The sequence below is a fragment of the Candida parapsilosis genome, contig 006110 (genome assembly GCF_000182765.1).
Source record: "Candida parapsilosis strain CDC317 annotated contig 006110".
NCBI classification, from domain to species: Eukaryota; Fungi; Ascomycota; class Pichiomycetes; order Serinales; family Debaryomycetaceae; genus Lodderomyces; species Lodderomyces parapsilosis.
The window spans coordinates 410192-425855 of record NW_023503284.1 but is presented as its reverse complement, the minus strand read 5'-3'; the positions used below and the strand labels follow the sequence as shown (position 1 = coordinate 425855).

The 15664-nt window shown below is 39.2% G+C and overlaps 5 protein-coding genes across 5 annotated transcripts; 1 reads left to right on the top strand and 4 right to left on the bottom strand. All coding sequences in view use genetic code 12, as the record gives it.

Annotated features, from left to right (window-relative positions):
- Positions 1-15: 15 nt before the first annotated feature.
- Positions 16-1986, bottom strand: CPAR2_701990 (LMBR1 domain-containing protein; the record flags this gene model as incomplete). Its single annotated transcript, XM_036811962.1, has 1 exon — positions 16-1986. The coding sequence occupies one exon, from the start codon at positions 1984-1986 to the stop codon at positions 16-18; it is 1971 nt and encodes a 656-aa protein (XP_036668347.1).
- Positions 1987-4020: 2034 nt separating this feature from the next.
- On the bottom strand, positions 4021-4374 carry CPAR2_701980 (uncharacterized protein; the record flags this gene model as incomplete). Its single annotated transcript, XM_036811961.1, has 1 exon — positions 4021-4374. One exon carries the CDS (start codon positions 4372-4374, stop codon positions 4021-4023), a length of 354 nt encoding a protein of 117 aa, XP_036668346.1.
- Positions 4375-7091: 2717 nt separating this feature from the next.
- CPAR2_701970 (uncharacterized protein) lies at positions 7092-9602 on the top strand (the record flags this gene model as incomplete). Its single annotated transcript, XM_036811960.1, has 1 exon — positions 7092-9602. The coding sequence occupies one exon, from the start codon at positions 7092-7094 to the stop codon at positions 9600-9602; it is 2511 nt and encodes an 836-aa protein (XP_036668345.1).
- A 116-nt stretch (positions 9603-9718) lies between these two features.
- CPAR2_701960 (uncharacterized protein) lies at positions 9719-10483 on the bottom strand (the record flags this gene model as incomplete). The annotated part of the gene is made up of 1 exon (XM_036811959.1): positions 9719-10483. The coding sequence occupies one exon, from the start codon at positions 10481-10483 to the stop codon at positions 9719-9721; it is 765 nt and encodes a 254-aa protein (XP_036668344.1).
- Positions 10484-10991: 508 nt separating this feature from the next.
- CPAR2_701950 (DNA-dependent ATPase) lies at positions 10992-14246 on the bottom strand (the record flags this gene model as incomplete). Its single annotated transcript, XM_036811958.1, has 1 exon — positions 10992-14246. The coding sequence occupies one exon, from the start codon at positions 14244-14246 to the stop codon at positions 10992-10994; it is 3255 nt and encodes a 1084-aa protein (XP_036668343.1).
- Positions 14247-15664: the final 1418 nt, after the last annotated feature.

Genomic DNA, 15664 nt, shown 5'->3' with positions numbered 1-15664 from the left:
CATCTATGCCTATCCCTATAATACCAAGTTCTCATTAGCATCATGGTCGTAGTCGAAATCGTCTAAGGGTTCATCTCTATATGGTCTTTGAGGGGCACTATGCTCATTTCTTTGGAAAAACCCACCAAAGAATTGACCAATTCGTCCTCGTATACCACCTTGAGGAGCATTTAAGGTACCATCGTAGTACACAGGCTCCTCATCTGGTGAATTATCAATTCTATTGGCTAATGTGTTGTTGAACTCGCGTCTTCGTCTTTCATAATTGGCATCTGCTGGATTCAAGTTATTGATGTTATCTGCACTACTATTTGTTAAATGAAAGGGTCGCAAATGCATTTGTCGACGGGACATCTCCCTCGACACGATTCTCTTGGCTTCAACAATTATCAAATCTGATCGCTTATTCGAGTCATCATTGTTGTGTTCCTCATCTTCATCAAACAAGATCCACGAGTCGTAAAGATCACCGAATCCAAGTCTCTTCTTCACCTTGTCGTAAACGTGAAACATGGCCAACAACACTGGTACCAAAATCAACCTTGGAATCCAATTGTTTAACAAGTTGAATAACCCAGTGAGATGCACTGATTGACCATACCATTTTTCAAAGATGGAATCTCGACTGACAAACAAGGTGATGAAGTTGTAGCTCAACGGAATTGTCAATCTAGCAATGTACATGGCGTACCAACAGGCCAGCACTGGGTCAGAGTTACGTGGAACCAAATGATACATGTTGAAAATTTTCAACTGAGTCAACGAGTGCAATGCTGCAAACAACATGTATGAAAATACAATGCAAGATATGGCAAATTGTAAAAATGAATGATTGTGAATATCCGTTGAGTAGACAAACACATTCATTAAAGAGATTTTGGTCGAGTGGAAAAATTCCGACTGCAAAATGACAAGTGAGGCCACTCCCAATACAGCTGCCGCAATCTTGTTGGAGATAGGTCGAAGATAATACCAATAGATGAAATTGAATTTGGGACTCCATAAAACACGATGGTTGTCTACTCTGAAAATCAACTCTCTTGACGATACGGCAGTCAATACATCCTCCAACCTTAGGATTTTCGAAATCATTCTGTTGAACTCAGATTGATATCCAATGAGTCTGTTCAAGTTCAGACTAAACAGCGAATTCAAACTTGTCATGAACTGATCATTCAACTGATCACGATCTATGGTAGTAGTATCATGTAGATACTGCTTCTCCACTTGTTCTCTAATTTCACCAGGAATCGAGTCGTATAAATTCAAAATCCAATCGCGATACTTGAAATCTTCAATTGATTCACTAGTATAGTTTTGTTTTAAAACAATTACTTTTAAAACATCTTCTCTAAATGAAATCCTCACATCCTCTAGATCATCAACTAGCTTGGGAAGTTTGAGATAATGGTGATTCAAATCGTTGACAACTGAACCTTGAACCCACTTATTTCGAGGTATACTAATCAACCCATGCCCCATCAACCATGTGGCCAAGATTAAAGAATACACATGCGAAATGGCAATGATCATCAATTTCAAATGGTTTAAATTGAGTCCAACTTCTATCAACATGTAGATAAGTCCAACAAGTGAAACAGAGATCATTATAACTTGAAATTTCAAATTCTCTCTGATTGCATCCTTGAGTTTACTGTAGGCGTCATGGTGTCCTGATCGATAAAATTCCAACAAAACAGGTAGTATGATCCAAGTGAGAAGAAATGTAATCCAATAGTTTGATTTCCAAATGTATAAGATGACTGTATCAGGTAAACCAAACCAGGTTATTTCTTGAGTCAGTTGTGTATTGTGGGAGACATAGTCCAATGGGAGGGTAAACACAATCGATAATGGGATGTATATACCCAATGTCAATGGTAAAGTCAAATATACAGGGTATTTGAAGATGTTTATGTGATATCTTATCCCTAGTAGTGAAAGAAGCAATATCAAAACATAGCATATTGTTGGTGCGATCCACATCTCTCCCCTTCCTTTTCAACTAAGTTGGTTAAATATTGGCAAATGCTGCTGATATAACTAAGTTGTCGTATCGTTGTATTGACTGTTAGGGTTGTAGTAGTAGTTTACGTGTCAAAGATCGTAAGACTTTAGAATTAGCCCTTTCAGATTTTTGTCGGATCTTTATTGTGTGGCTTTTTTCCTGGAGTCTGCAAAGAAAAGGAATAACGAGGAATCAGGTTGATAACTAATGAAGCTTGACAAAGTGTAAGTGAGCCTTATGTATCACTCCATTTATTAAAGCTGGTTATATTGCAAGACTACTGGTGGTACGTTCTGATCCTTCACCAAAACTTTCCTCTGGGTCATGGTAGAGTACCACCCCTCGACGTAATGAAGCTAAATTGGCGTTGTTTGCTTTGTTCAATACTTTGTTGAATTTGTTTCCGATAGATGCAGGGGAATGGCAAATTTGGGATTTTATCATCTGGCCAGTCTGATTTGGTAGTGAAGCTGTTAGTCTGTCGAAGTTGGGGACTGTAGATGGATAGAAAAGAGGAACACGGTTACAATACCACTGGACTACTTTAATGTTTGTACTACTACTGCAATTGCCGCTGCTGGTATATCGCTGATACCTTCAAATGCTGAATCATTGCTACTGACATTACTTCTATACTATTTTCAGAAAATCATAAAACCCCAAAAAAATTATTGTATTGCAACTTTATCAAAAAAAAAGTGTTGATTCAACAATATATTTCCGATGTTATGGACCCTTCTCGGCAGCTTTTTCCGAGTCATATGATGCTGACTGATGTGATGCTATATGAACTCATCCTCCAGAACATAGCGTCATGCCATATCGTTACACTCCAACGAGGTGTATGAGTAGTATAAATGCCAACCGTCATCATAGTTGAAACTTTAAACTTGATCCACTCCTTGCTCGTCTCTCGTCCTTTCATTGCCTTCTTCAAATCGGTACTCCAACTCCGAATTATCAACAAATCTTGAACCAATAAGCAAATTTTCAAAAATACACCTTCCGAAGTCATGATTGGCCAAAGGCTACAAACACGGACGTAATGCACCTTTTTCCGTAGCGGCTCTTGATGCTCTTTTATACGTAGCAGTACCCCGACATACATGCCATCTTTCTAGTTTTTGAGACATCCCAACCCTTTTCCCTCACAGAAGAAAACAGCGCGTCAATGACATTTATTGTCGTGTCTCAACACAATAGAGCTCTCTTGTAGTTGGAAGTACACTTTTACACTACCTGTGTTCCTAACCCAATATGAGTTTGTTCACTCCAATCGAGTTATGACCAGAAAAAAGCCGCCCTGCCCATTTGTTGGTTCTCCTCAAAATGGCACGATGCAGGAGATGAAACGTCATGATCGAGATAGCATTCTTTTAGTCTTTAATACATTGATGTCAGTTTCGTGTTGATTTTATCATAGAAGCAGTACAGCAATTTCCCCCTTGACCAAATGGTACAACTCAAGCAAAGGTGAGCCCAGATTTCTGTACATTATAGTGCACTCTTAACACATCCCAAAGAGTCAATAGTGCCAAGCGCATTCATTGGTTACCCATTCAACAAGTTTTACTGCATAAGAGTAGGAAACTGCACAAGTTAACAAACTGGGCTTGGACGAAAAGTCATTCCGTAATCCATTCTTTTTCGACTGAGCCGGTTGATACAAAAATTTCAATTCTACCCATGATTATCAACTCTGCGTTAGTTTCAATAGTATTAGCCACTTGACATGCGTTTTCTTTAGGTAATGTACGTCCCCCCAATCGATTATCCAACTCGGTCAATGCGCCAATAGAGATGAATCAGATATATTTTGGCCCACAAGTGCATGCATACTCCACGTATAATGGCAGAAAATCAAATTGTAGCTTCACTTGTTATATAATTGAAGAAAGTAATTGCAGTAAATCTCGTTGTGAGAAACACAATGAGCTAGAGCAGCTCTTCAGCATCAATGCCCATTGTGTGTTATAGTTAAGGTTCTCTTAAACAACTGATGGGGGCAATCTTCATGACTGTCTTTCTCCATTTGAGTCTTGCACTGAATTGATCAACTGCGTAATAGTTTGAAACATTTCAACATTTGAAAAAGAAGTTGTCGTATTTATACTCAAATAAATTGGTACCTTGTATTTGGCAACTAACTGCTGGTTCAACAGCTTCAATTGGTCATTTTCATCAGCACTGTTTATGAATGTAGATGAATCTTGAATGGTGTAAATGTAGTCACCCATCAACTGATTTTGATGTTGGTTGATGTATATGGTAATGGGAGCTTTTTTGTGGTGGCTCTGGTTATAGGTTATTACTACCGTATATTCTGTATTGCCAATTGACGTTTCTTCCACAACGTGATGTGACATTAGTGGTATGCAATATTTGTCCTCTTCAGATGGTTATGTTTGAGCAATATTTTTTCAAATTTCGAGATGGAAACGCTTTTTTGAAAGATCACGTGAAAGTGGCCATTAGTTTAATAGCATAGAACAGCCCACCTTTCAAAAATGGAATATTTTATCAGAACAAGTTGAATGACGGTGCTGTTTGAATACTCATGGGTACGTAGTAATCCGTTTTCAGAAATAAAACTGTCAAATCTAGTGTATTAACAATGAAGCAATACATCATTGTCTCCCTACCCGATTAACTATCGCAACGTTTACGGGAAGAAGAGGCGGGTCGAATAATATGCTCCTAACGTCAAGTCATGCAAAGAGAAAGTTTTGAACATTTGGTTTTGCCTCACCACCACAAAGCACATCTTGAGGGCACAAAAACCTCAAAGTTTAAAAAAATGAAAAAATGGTACGAGATTGTGATGAATCAAGAAAGGTTCTCTATATTTCAGCATAAACCGACGGCACAGAATCAATACACTTCTTTTCCTTCTTCTTTTATACAACTTGGATTGTTATTTTTGTTTCTAGAACTTTGCATGATTGGGCCATGATGCAGTCTGCTTTTTTCCTGTTTTTGTGTGCTTCTTCAGCTTATGCTACTAAGGAAAGTCCAATGACAACGACTCTGGCGATGACTTTTCAAGTTTACTCAGGGAAACTATAGGTCGAAAAGAGAAATTGCGCTTGCCACCCTCAAAATCCAGATGTAGAATTGCTCTTGTGAATTCGGCACATTGCTGATTTAGTTCAAATATGACCGCCTAGACATCCTTTCACTTGGAAAAGTTGCTCCTTCATTAAACCCATATATAACAAGGAACGGGAATACACTTTTTCATTCAATCAAGCTCAAAGAAAGGCCAAAGCCAAGCAAAAAGGAACAAAACCTAGCTGAAAGAAAACTCAATCTCAATCAAAAAGAAACAGATCTTTCTTCAACACGAAAACAAAATTAATTATTTTCATCTCCACAAAGAAAAGCTGTATTGCATAAATTATTATCTAGGCAAAGTTAACATCACAAAATATCAACTTTTGGTCTCATCTCGGATCGAAAGAGACAAGAAAATAACAACTAATAGATCTCAGCAATTGAAAGAGCAAGCCCGCAGTGCGGCTGTTGTTGTTTCACTTTGCTTGACTTGTAAATTAAACAGTCTTTTAGTTGTCAATCTTGCACTAGGAGAGGGGTCAAGCCAATTTGGATTTCTGAAAATAATCCATTTTTGAGTAGTTTGCATCTCAACATCAAAATCACTCAAGCCAACCCTAAATATATTATCAATCAAAACCGTCTTGGTGTGCTTTACTTAAAAAAATACAAAAACAGCTGGAAGGACAAGATTTGAACAACAAGACTGGTTATAATCGAGTTCGCAGCACAAAAACAAAAGGTTTAGTTTGAGGAAAGTGATATCCACATTATTATCTATTCTCCAGAGAGAGTGGCCCCAGCCCAAGCTCCTTTTACTAAAAATCACAGTCCCCTCCAATCAGCTAAGGATAAGAGTTGATCAGGTCCTCAAACGGCTGTCTTAGTTCTTCCTTCTCCCCTTGATTGCATCAAAGTGGAAAGAAGAAAAAAAAAAGTCCCTTAGTGACTCCAAGTGCAGGCAACCTAAAGGAAGGACTCATTAATTCGCTAGCGGATTGTGACCCTGTGATTTTTCTTCTATTTTTCATAGAGACATCCAGAGCAAAATTCATGCATCTAGAAAGACAGTGAAGGCAAACATTCTGCACGAACTGCACTTTTCAATCTAAACGCTATCACTCAAATCCCTTTGAGACGAAGAAAAGATAAAGAAGAAAGCCTAATCCGGGTACCGGTTCCGCCTACAAAATAAAGTCAAAAAAGGCAAACACGTTCACTCCCCATTCGTCAAACGTATTGATTCGCTCCTCTTCACGGTAAAAGTCTGCGTAACGCTGGTAAGATAAACAATAAGGGAGGGGATATTTATAAAAAGAACCCATTGTGATTATTATTTTTTCATTGTTTGTCCTTGCATATATCTCACTTGGTTAGGTTTAGCATATTAAAAAGCAAGAAAAAGCTAGTACTATCCAGCCAATTATTTGATCGAATACTGCGCTTTTGAGTCTGTGTTTGATATTCATTCGCGCTTGTGTGTGAAGAGAGAAAGAGACAACTAGACAGTTCCCCCATATAAATCATCTGCAATTCTATTGGTGTCTTCTCTCTGGTGCTATATGCAAATTGGGAAAAGCGGTTTTGTGCCAAGATAATCAAATAAGCGAGGCAGGTAAAGGAAACAAAAAAAAAAAAAATTTAGTTTGTTGTTGGTCCACGCATCATCAATTATTCATCCCCCCCCAAAAAAAAGGACAAAAGAGACAAAAACCCCTCCTCGTAATTTTAGCCCTTGCTGCATTTTGATTTTTTTGGTTTTTTTTTTTATTTAATAAAACCCATCTGGTATAACCTCAAAATTTGAAAGATTGGTAATTTGGTTCTCAACACTATTGATTCTACTTTTCTCATATCACACTACTGGCTCATATTCATACCCATAATCCTGATAATCATCGTTGGAAGATCCACAAAATTTCTCATTGAAAAACTTCCAATCACCAAACAGAAAATCAATAACTCAAGCCCACCCATTTATATAACCGACCCCAAGTCCAAGTTTTTCAATACAAGACTAACAATGACAATGGCCACACATTCATACATCAAAAATTCCGATTTCAACGGACACACAGCACCAAATCATGCCGTATCTACACCTCATGCTACCCCACAAACCAACAGCGTAAACTCAAATCAGGAGCGCAATGGGTACTTTACTAAACACCCACAACAACACCAGCCTCAAAAGTTAGGGACGGCACCAAGAGTTTGCAAGTCAGAGTATTCATTTGACCCACTGGATGATGGTACTGGCAGCTTTGATTCTTTGGAGGGAGGGCAGCCACAGCAAGATTTGATTGATTGTGTCAATGAGCACATATTTGCTGAACCTGATTCTGATGGCTCTGGATTTTATAATTTTCCAGTAGGTTTGGAAGTTCAAGCAAAAAACTCACGAGCTAAAGTTAAAATCGAGCACATTGTATCACAGTTCTCAAAATTGTCGATCATTGAGGAGAAGTTTGAGCAGCAACAACAGCAGCAACAACAACAGCCACGTCTGTTGTTGAGGACTTTGTCAATTGGATTCAAATCAAAACAACAATTGGATGACTTGATATATCGTCTTTATGAAGCAAAAATTGAGTTTGAATTGGATTATTCCAAATTTGTTTCACATCCAGGAGTACTTTTCATCAAGAACTTATCCACCGATTTGGTGTTTGAGGATAACGACTCTCTGTCGGATGCATCATCAGATTATACCGCTAGTGAAAGGTTGAAGAAGCACCACAAGTTGTATCAGTTTTTGAATGAAAATTCACATTTTAAATCCTTGCAAGATATCAGATTGTTCACCAATGACTCACCAACACACGGCACTAGCAATTCAAGTGACAACTCAGCCAGCTCAAGCTCATCATCAGCTTTTGCCATTGTCAAGTTTTCAAATTATCTAGACGTGGATATTTTGATTGAAAAACTTAGCAGACATACACCAAATATTTTCAATGATAACCCGAGTATCCCACTATTCTTAAATCGTTACATTAACAAGCGAGAACGATTATCTTATGGGTCGTTGTCAGGTACATCCCATAATTATATCCCTCGCCGCGATAGTAGTGCATCAATGGGTGCAACCCCCATGTCAACCTCATCATCCACATCATCCACCTCCCAATCATTAAGGTGCTATTATCACTCTCACCCTCACCAGCACCAGCACCAGCACCAGCACCAGCAGCATCACACCCATCCCCATCCCCATCCTCATTCTGGTGCAAATTCAATTAGGAGCTCCAATGACAACTTTAGCTTAATCATTTTGGAGAACTTGATCAACTTTTTCCCTCCCAATCTCACCAAGGACAAGTTTGAACAATTTTTGTACAAGATTAAAACGTTTGGAAATCAGATTGAATCAATTTACTTTCCAATTGCAGACAAGGGGGAGGCTTTGACAGTATTACATTTTGTCGACTTTGGCTATATCAGATTCAAGCCCAGTGGCAACTTTATGGAAAACACATTTCGTATGTTGTATTATTTGAATGAATTGCTGTGGGATGAAGTTATGGGTTTGGATATGAAAAACTTGCCACCATTGATGGAAAAAAAAGAAGAAGATGGTGACTTTAACGATGACGAAGGTTCTAGCAATGAGGGTAGCGAAAGTGGGAATGATTTTGAAGAAGGTGGCTCTTCTAGTGATTCTAGTGGTGAAGGGTCGACTCCAGTGGTTATAAACCGTAAGTTGTCGGTTACTATCGCACAGCATAAGCACAACCACTACTTGTTTTCCCAAGCTAACCAGTATTTCCTAACATTCAATCCAGCATTATTGAATACCAAGCAGCTGCCAATCGGAATAAATTATCCCAACCCCATTTATACAATTAATTCGTTCATCAGAAATGTCAATTATCAAGAGACAAATTTGTATGTTAATAATTTTTCGGTGATTTTCAATAATGATGATGTAACTTGGGAATCATTTTGGAAGCAATTTGGATCTATCAAGTCGGCAAAAATAATCAAGCCCCATTTTTACCGTGACGACGATTCATTTGATGGTGAAGAGCAAAAAGCCGGCCGTATCGGCTTTATATTTTACGAGACTTTTAAGATGGCCATTAGAGCTATATTGATGACCAATAACAAGCTTGTGCAAGTGAACAATTTCAACCCTATGGTTATTCAATCATCTTTTGCTATCCAAAAATCGAACCCCAATCACAAGGCCTTTACCTTACCACCAGTACCTCCCATGGGAAATCCAGCCACTACTCCTTTACCGCCCCTTGATTTTCCCTTGACTTCGCCAAAGAGCATGGGACCGGCTCAGGCAAGCACAGGAGCTAGTGGCATGCAGTACTACACCTATCAGCCAGTTATACCCTACTACTATGGATACCACCCGAATCCATATATGTTTGGAGCTCAGAGCATGTTTAATGTAGCTGGTGCAACGCCAAATATTGAATGTCCAATGATGCCGGATGCAATTGCAGCATTGAATTTGGTAAATGGGTTGTCTAACGGGCAGGATTCATTGGCTCAACGTGAGGTTTCAAACTACGAGAAGAAGTAGAAAAAAAACTGATAATTCCTTGACCTGTAATTGACGAGTGTTTACTTTTATCAAATCTCATCTTATCTATACACACTTGTAGATTAGTACCACCTTTTCTTTTAGGAGACCCCTTCCTAAGCAGCACCTCTGCTACGAGGCGATATACTTGCTGGACCCGGCAGAGTCTCTGCCACCTCTTCTATAGGCTCCACTGCCTGAACTTCTTCAATGTAGTGTTTCAACATACTTTCAATCCCATTCTTTAGCGTAACCGAGCTCGAATCACAAGTCCTACAAGCGCCTTTCAACTTGAGGAATACGGTACCGTCCGATTCTCTGAAATCAATAAATTCAATATCCCCACCGTCATCTTGTATTGCTGGACGTATTCTTGTGAAGATCAACTCCTTGATCATGGACACTACCTCATCATCATCTTCGTTAAAAGCAACATCGCTGGCCAACTCCGCATCCTCACCATCAAGGTTGATCACTGGCAAACCGTTTGTCAAGTACTCAGTAAGGATTGAAAATATTTCCGGCTTTAACAATTGCCACTCGATGTGAGGACTTTTTTCAATGGTTATAAAGTTTGAACCAAACATAATTGACTTTATCCCATCAACACTGAATAGCTTGACTGCGAGAGGCGACGAATGAGCTTCCCTTCCACTAAGAAATTCACGGGTTTCATTCTCCCCCATTATCTGCATAGATGGTAGAAATTTCAAAGCATGATCATTGGGTGTGTCTGATGTTTGGATAAATAAGCTTCGTAGACTTTGAAAAGTGGGTGACACCACTGCCTTTGATATGAGTCTAGGGGCGTTGGATGGTAGTAGTGTTGGAATACGTAAGTTAGCCGTGTGATATGTATTTTTACTTAACAACCTGAGCATGTCTTGGCTATGGTAGTGAGTAGATTGAAGGGGTTCATGGAAACCAAAAGAATGCTTTGTATGATTTCGTTTTTTGATGTTTTTTTTTTTTTTTCGCCGTTTTACGACATCACCAACGCGACAATGAATACTAATAGGACTTACCACCTAGTTCGCGAGTGTCGTGATGTATGTATAATGCAGGGGTCGTGTGCAAGCGGCATGTATGCATACAGTCCTGTGATAGAAGGTTATGACTGTGCTTCCTTGCGTTAGTTGAGTCGTCACTTTGGTTACATGATGTGGGAGCAGTTAATACATTAAATAAGAAGAGCTTTAAATATACATGGATGATTTGTATATATCATCCAACGTTTTAGTTGCAAATAAACGTAGAAGACACCCTCCATCGTACGTTTACAACTCTTGAAAAACAGTAACAAGAAGCTGATAAACAGGACAATTTCAAAAGTGAAGTGTTTGAGCTCTTATCACACCATCACAAGTTTCGGATAGCGGTCCAACTCGCTTATTTCCCCTCAAACAATATCTTTTCAAAAATGGATGCTGCGTTTTCTTCAAACTTGCTAGTATCTGCAGCTTCATTTGATGAGATACTGTAGTCCAACTGCAACTTGTTTTCCGCAACCATTAAGATATTTGTTTCCACGGTTTTTTCAGTAATAAATTTGTACACCGTTACTTCTTTTGTTTGACCAACTCTATGTGCTCGATCCTCAGCTTGCTTATCATCATGAGGGTTAAACGACTGATCGAATATTATGACATTGTTTGCAGCCACTAAATTGATACCAAAACCACCCGCTTTTGTAGAAAGTAAAAAGATTGGGATGGTGTCATCCTCGTAATACATATCAATCGTATCTTGTCTTTCTTCAACCTTGGTGCCACCGTCAAGTCTAACAAACTTATATTTGAAAACGGAAAGCACTTTCTCCAAAATGTCCAATACCTGTGTGAAAAGGGAAAAGATCAATACTTTTTCGCCTCTGGTGTTGATAATGTAATCAAGAACTTTTTGCAATTCAACAACTTTCCCACTATCCAAGAATGAAGAGTCATCCAACTGCCATTTCCTTAAGGTGCGTGGAAATTTGACACACAAATTGTTCAATTCGAAATCGGACATTACTGTCATGTCCTCGTAAATGTAAGTTTCATTAGCTTCCACATACTCATGTTCATTCATTATTGCCTTAGCCATCAGCTTGAGTTTTTCGTCGTCATATATAACCCGAAATAACAATGGATGCAAAGCCGCTTTCCGCAATTGCATCAATACATTTGATGACGTGGGAATAGGGTCTGATTTGCTCAACTTGACAACCTCCGCCGCAGGTAAATTCTTTCTCCTTTCTCTCTCGCCACGTATTTTTCTGCCGTCATTGAGAAACTTGTTATACAATTCGGCCTGATTAGGAGTTAATTTACAATGCACGATTTCATGGCACTTAGCTGGCAAGTGTTGCAACACTTGATCTTTCCTTCTACGCAACACAAATGGTGTCATCATTGTCTTGGCATTCTTAATTGCCTGCATGGACAACAATGGGTTATACTCTTTGGATGTAGATTTTCCATTTTCAGAAACCCCGCTTGCCTTTTGTCTAAAAATACCCACAAGATCTTCTCTTTTTTCATTAAACACCTGGGGCAAAATGAACGACAATAATGACACTAATTCTTTCAAATTGTTTTGCAACGGGGTTCCGGTCAACAACAACCTAAATTGACCTTTGAGTTTCATCAATTTGGCATACCTTTCTGATTGAGAGTTTTTCAACAAGTGTCCTTCGTCATAAACCACAACATTGAAATCCTGATGCTTTAAAAACTTGGCATCATGAGGTGATCCACAAGCCATTGAGTACGTCGTAACCAAGACGTCATAATCAGCGTCTTGTAACTCATATCTCAATTCCTCTCTTTCCCTTTGCGATCCGTAATAAGCTTGAACTTTGATATCAGGACAGAATTTGTTGAACTCACGAATCCAGTTTTCGATAGTGGACGCAGGGACCACCACTAAATGGGGGCCCTTTTCACTAACTTCTTTTAAATGTGCCATAAATGCAATCACCTGACAAGTTTTTCCCAACCCCATCTCATCGGCGAGGATACAAGAGAGCTTATTATGGTATAGCAAGTTGATCCAATTGAGCCCCACTTGTTGGTAGTTGTTTAACGTAATGTCATCAGCTAGCATAGCCGGTTTGTGCTTGATATATTTCAATCCTTTCTTTTTAATCACAACTACATCATCATCGTCTTCATTTTCGTTCTTTTCAATTTCATCATCCTGTACAGGATCCAAATCGGCTAAATCTAGTTCCCCATTTTCACCCGTTTGTGATACGCCCCATTCCTTCATCTGGGATGATATAATGTCACCGTATTCCGCGCACTTTTTGATCAAAGAGTCAATTGCCTTGTAGCCCTTTAGACTTTGCTCTGTTTGCTCAACTATTCTCATTCCCATCTTCTTTTTTCGACTATTTTTCTTTGCCTCCTCTTTAGAGAAATCGTTTTCAGATATATCATAAATAGTTTTGAACGGACGTAAACTAATCACGAGTTCGGCAGTTGCGGGCTCGATACTTGATATATCAATCAAATCTTCAATGGGTGCATTGTTGATGAATTCGAGAATTTTGCCATCAATTGTAGTGAGCCCTTCTTCATTATTCATTTCGAGATCTTCATCCGACATAGAGTCGCTAACATCGTCATCTTCGCCCAAGATGTCCTCGTCATCGCTAATTTGTATCGCATTCTGTCTGTTGTTACCGCCATTATGAGCATGGTTCAGTAATTGCTGTTTCCGTAGTTTTGCTAATTTAAGATTTTCTGCAATTCTTCTCTCCAGCTCTTCTAATTCGTCAACTTGAGAAGATGATCCACTGCTAGTCAAGCTGGTGGTGCTGTTATTGTTATTATTGTCAAAGCTAAACTTTGCACTCAACGATGATGGAGCGGGCACGGGAGAAACCGAATCTGAGACCGGTGAATTATCCCTGTCGAATAATGTACCCCTGACCAACTTTCTTTTCTTTGCACCAGTGTTTGACAATGATCCTAACCTACCGAACCTTTCAAGTGTAGTTTGCTTTGGACCTGGGTTCTTGTACTTATCAATTAAAGATTGCTTCATCTTGACTTCAACTTTTGTAGACAGCTGATCCTCTTTACTGGGTGATGCATCATGAATTTTTACCCTAGCTTTACCTTTCATCTTAACAGGGGAATCATCCTCATCATCATAAGGAGCATGAGCACTTTCACCATCACCATTTTGTTCACTCTTTTTTCTCAAGCCTGCTTCGTACTCCCGTTTTAATCGATCTTCTCTCTGTTTTTGTTTCGTGAGTTCCTCCTGCCTTAATCTCTGTTCTCTTTCAGCCTTTTGCTTTTTTAAGTAGTCCCCATAGCTATGATTGTCCTCTAGCCATCTGGTGACATCTCGTAAAACTCCTTTACCCTTAACAAATCCCTTGAATATGTCACTTTCACTCAAGTAATAGAATCTTTTCCTTATAAGTGGGAAATCCTTGTGTTCACGAATCTTTTGTCGTTTCCTTTCAATTTCCATTTGTTTTTGCTCGTCTATCTTGCTATTGAAACTCGGCTGTGCCCTGTGATTATTATCGGCATGAGATGACTTTATGACTATAGGAGATGAGGAAGGCACTTGAACATAATTTTCTTTCTGGGGGGTAGACCCCTTGTGAGTTCCATTAACTCCATTGCTTGTATTCCAGCTCATATTATGCTACCTATCGATCAAGCAAAATGTGGCTACTCTCCTTCTGCAAGATAATCAAAGTGTAAAAATATTGTGATAGCAAAGTAGAAAAAAGTCGGTCGCAAATCGATAAAAAAAAAGTTATTGAAATTTTTCGTGTGATGATGATGTTTCGTGTACCACAATTTTCTACTTTAGACGCGTCAAGTGGTAAAGATCGGGTTGAAATGACCGCAACCTTCCACATCCAAATGGGCTACGTGGCTTTACATAATTGATGCAATACACAAGCTATGTAAAACATGCTACGGACTTCGATAGACACAGTGCAGACCAGGTGGAAAAACATGGTATGCCTCCCAGTCACACGTAGCTAGTCTTGATACAATCAACAAAGAATAGACCAAGCGTGAATGGTTTCGATCTATGCCCCTTTTGCATTCATAGAGTTGGTTGCTGCAGATTGCTATCGGTCCTATACTGAAGTAATGTCGTTTAAAACGTCGATGCCATCGATGGCTATTTAAGTTTCTGCGCATACCAGGGTCAATGATTCTGCAGCGCCGTAGCAGGATACAACAAAAACCACATCATATGCACAAGACGGTATACGACGGTCGGGGAATATAAAACCCAATCCTTTTGATTTAGCACCAGCATCATGAATCTCATATCTCGTCACTTTTGACTTGGTCACTATATATTTCCAAACGCTTTCATTCATTGCATCTCCGAGTCCCTCTGGCATTCCAGATTACGGGGTTGGCCAGACCTAAGAACTTTTGAGTTCTCATAGTATATCAGATTGCACACAGCTTCTTACTCCCTCCAGTTGTCTTGAGCTTGAATCTTTTCTCCATTGATGGTATATCTTCTCTCATGTCAACTTTTCACAACAAACTCCTGAGTTTGTGTTTCTCATTTTTTGTCAAGATAATGACGTTTTCAATACTGCTGGCTCTTGATAGGGCCCTGGAGGCAAAGTGTCTCTAAATTTGATTCCAACCCAAACAAGTGGTTGGATGTAATCATCTTCATAGTAATACATGGAATGACAAAGCTCTGCTTGCTTTTCCTGTTCGGAACGTAGACTTGATCTAGGCACCAACCCACGTTTGCGATACTTTGCTGATTTCAACTTTAAAATAACTTTTCGTACCGCTTGCAATGCTCCTTTGAGAATATATCTTTTACGTCGACACTGTTCTTGCTCATCATCGATTGATAACGGTCCAAACCCTTTGTAATTTTCTCCATATTTCTCTTTTACAAAGGCGGCAACCTCTTGCTTGTTTCTCAAATCTCTAACTTGAGCATGTGGGTGTTTGACTTGTGGTGTATTCAGTGCTCCGTGTCTGGCATTGTACTTTGTTAGTTCATTCAACTCAATGTTCTCGAAATGAGTTATATCAAAATTTGCAGCAGCTTTGTGAGTGTCT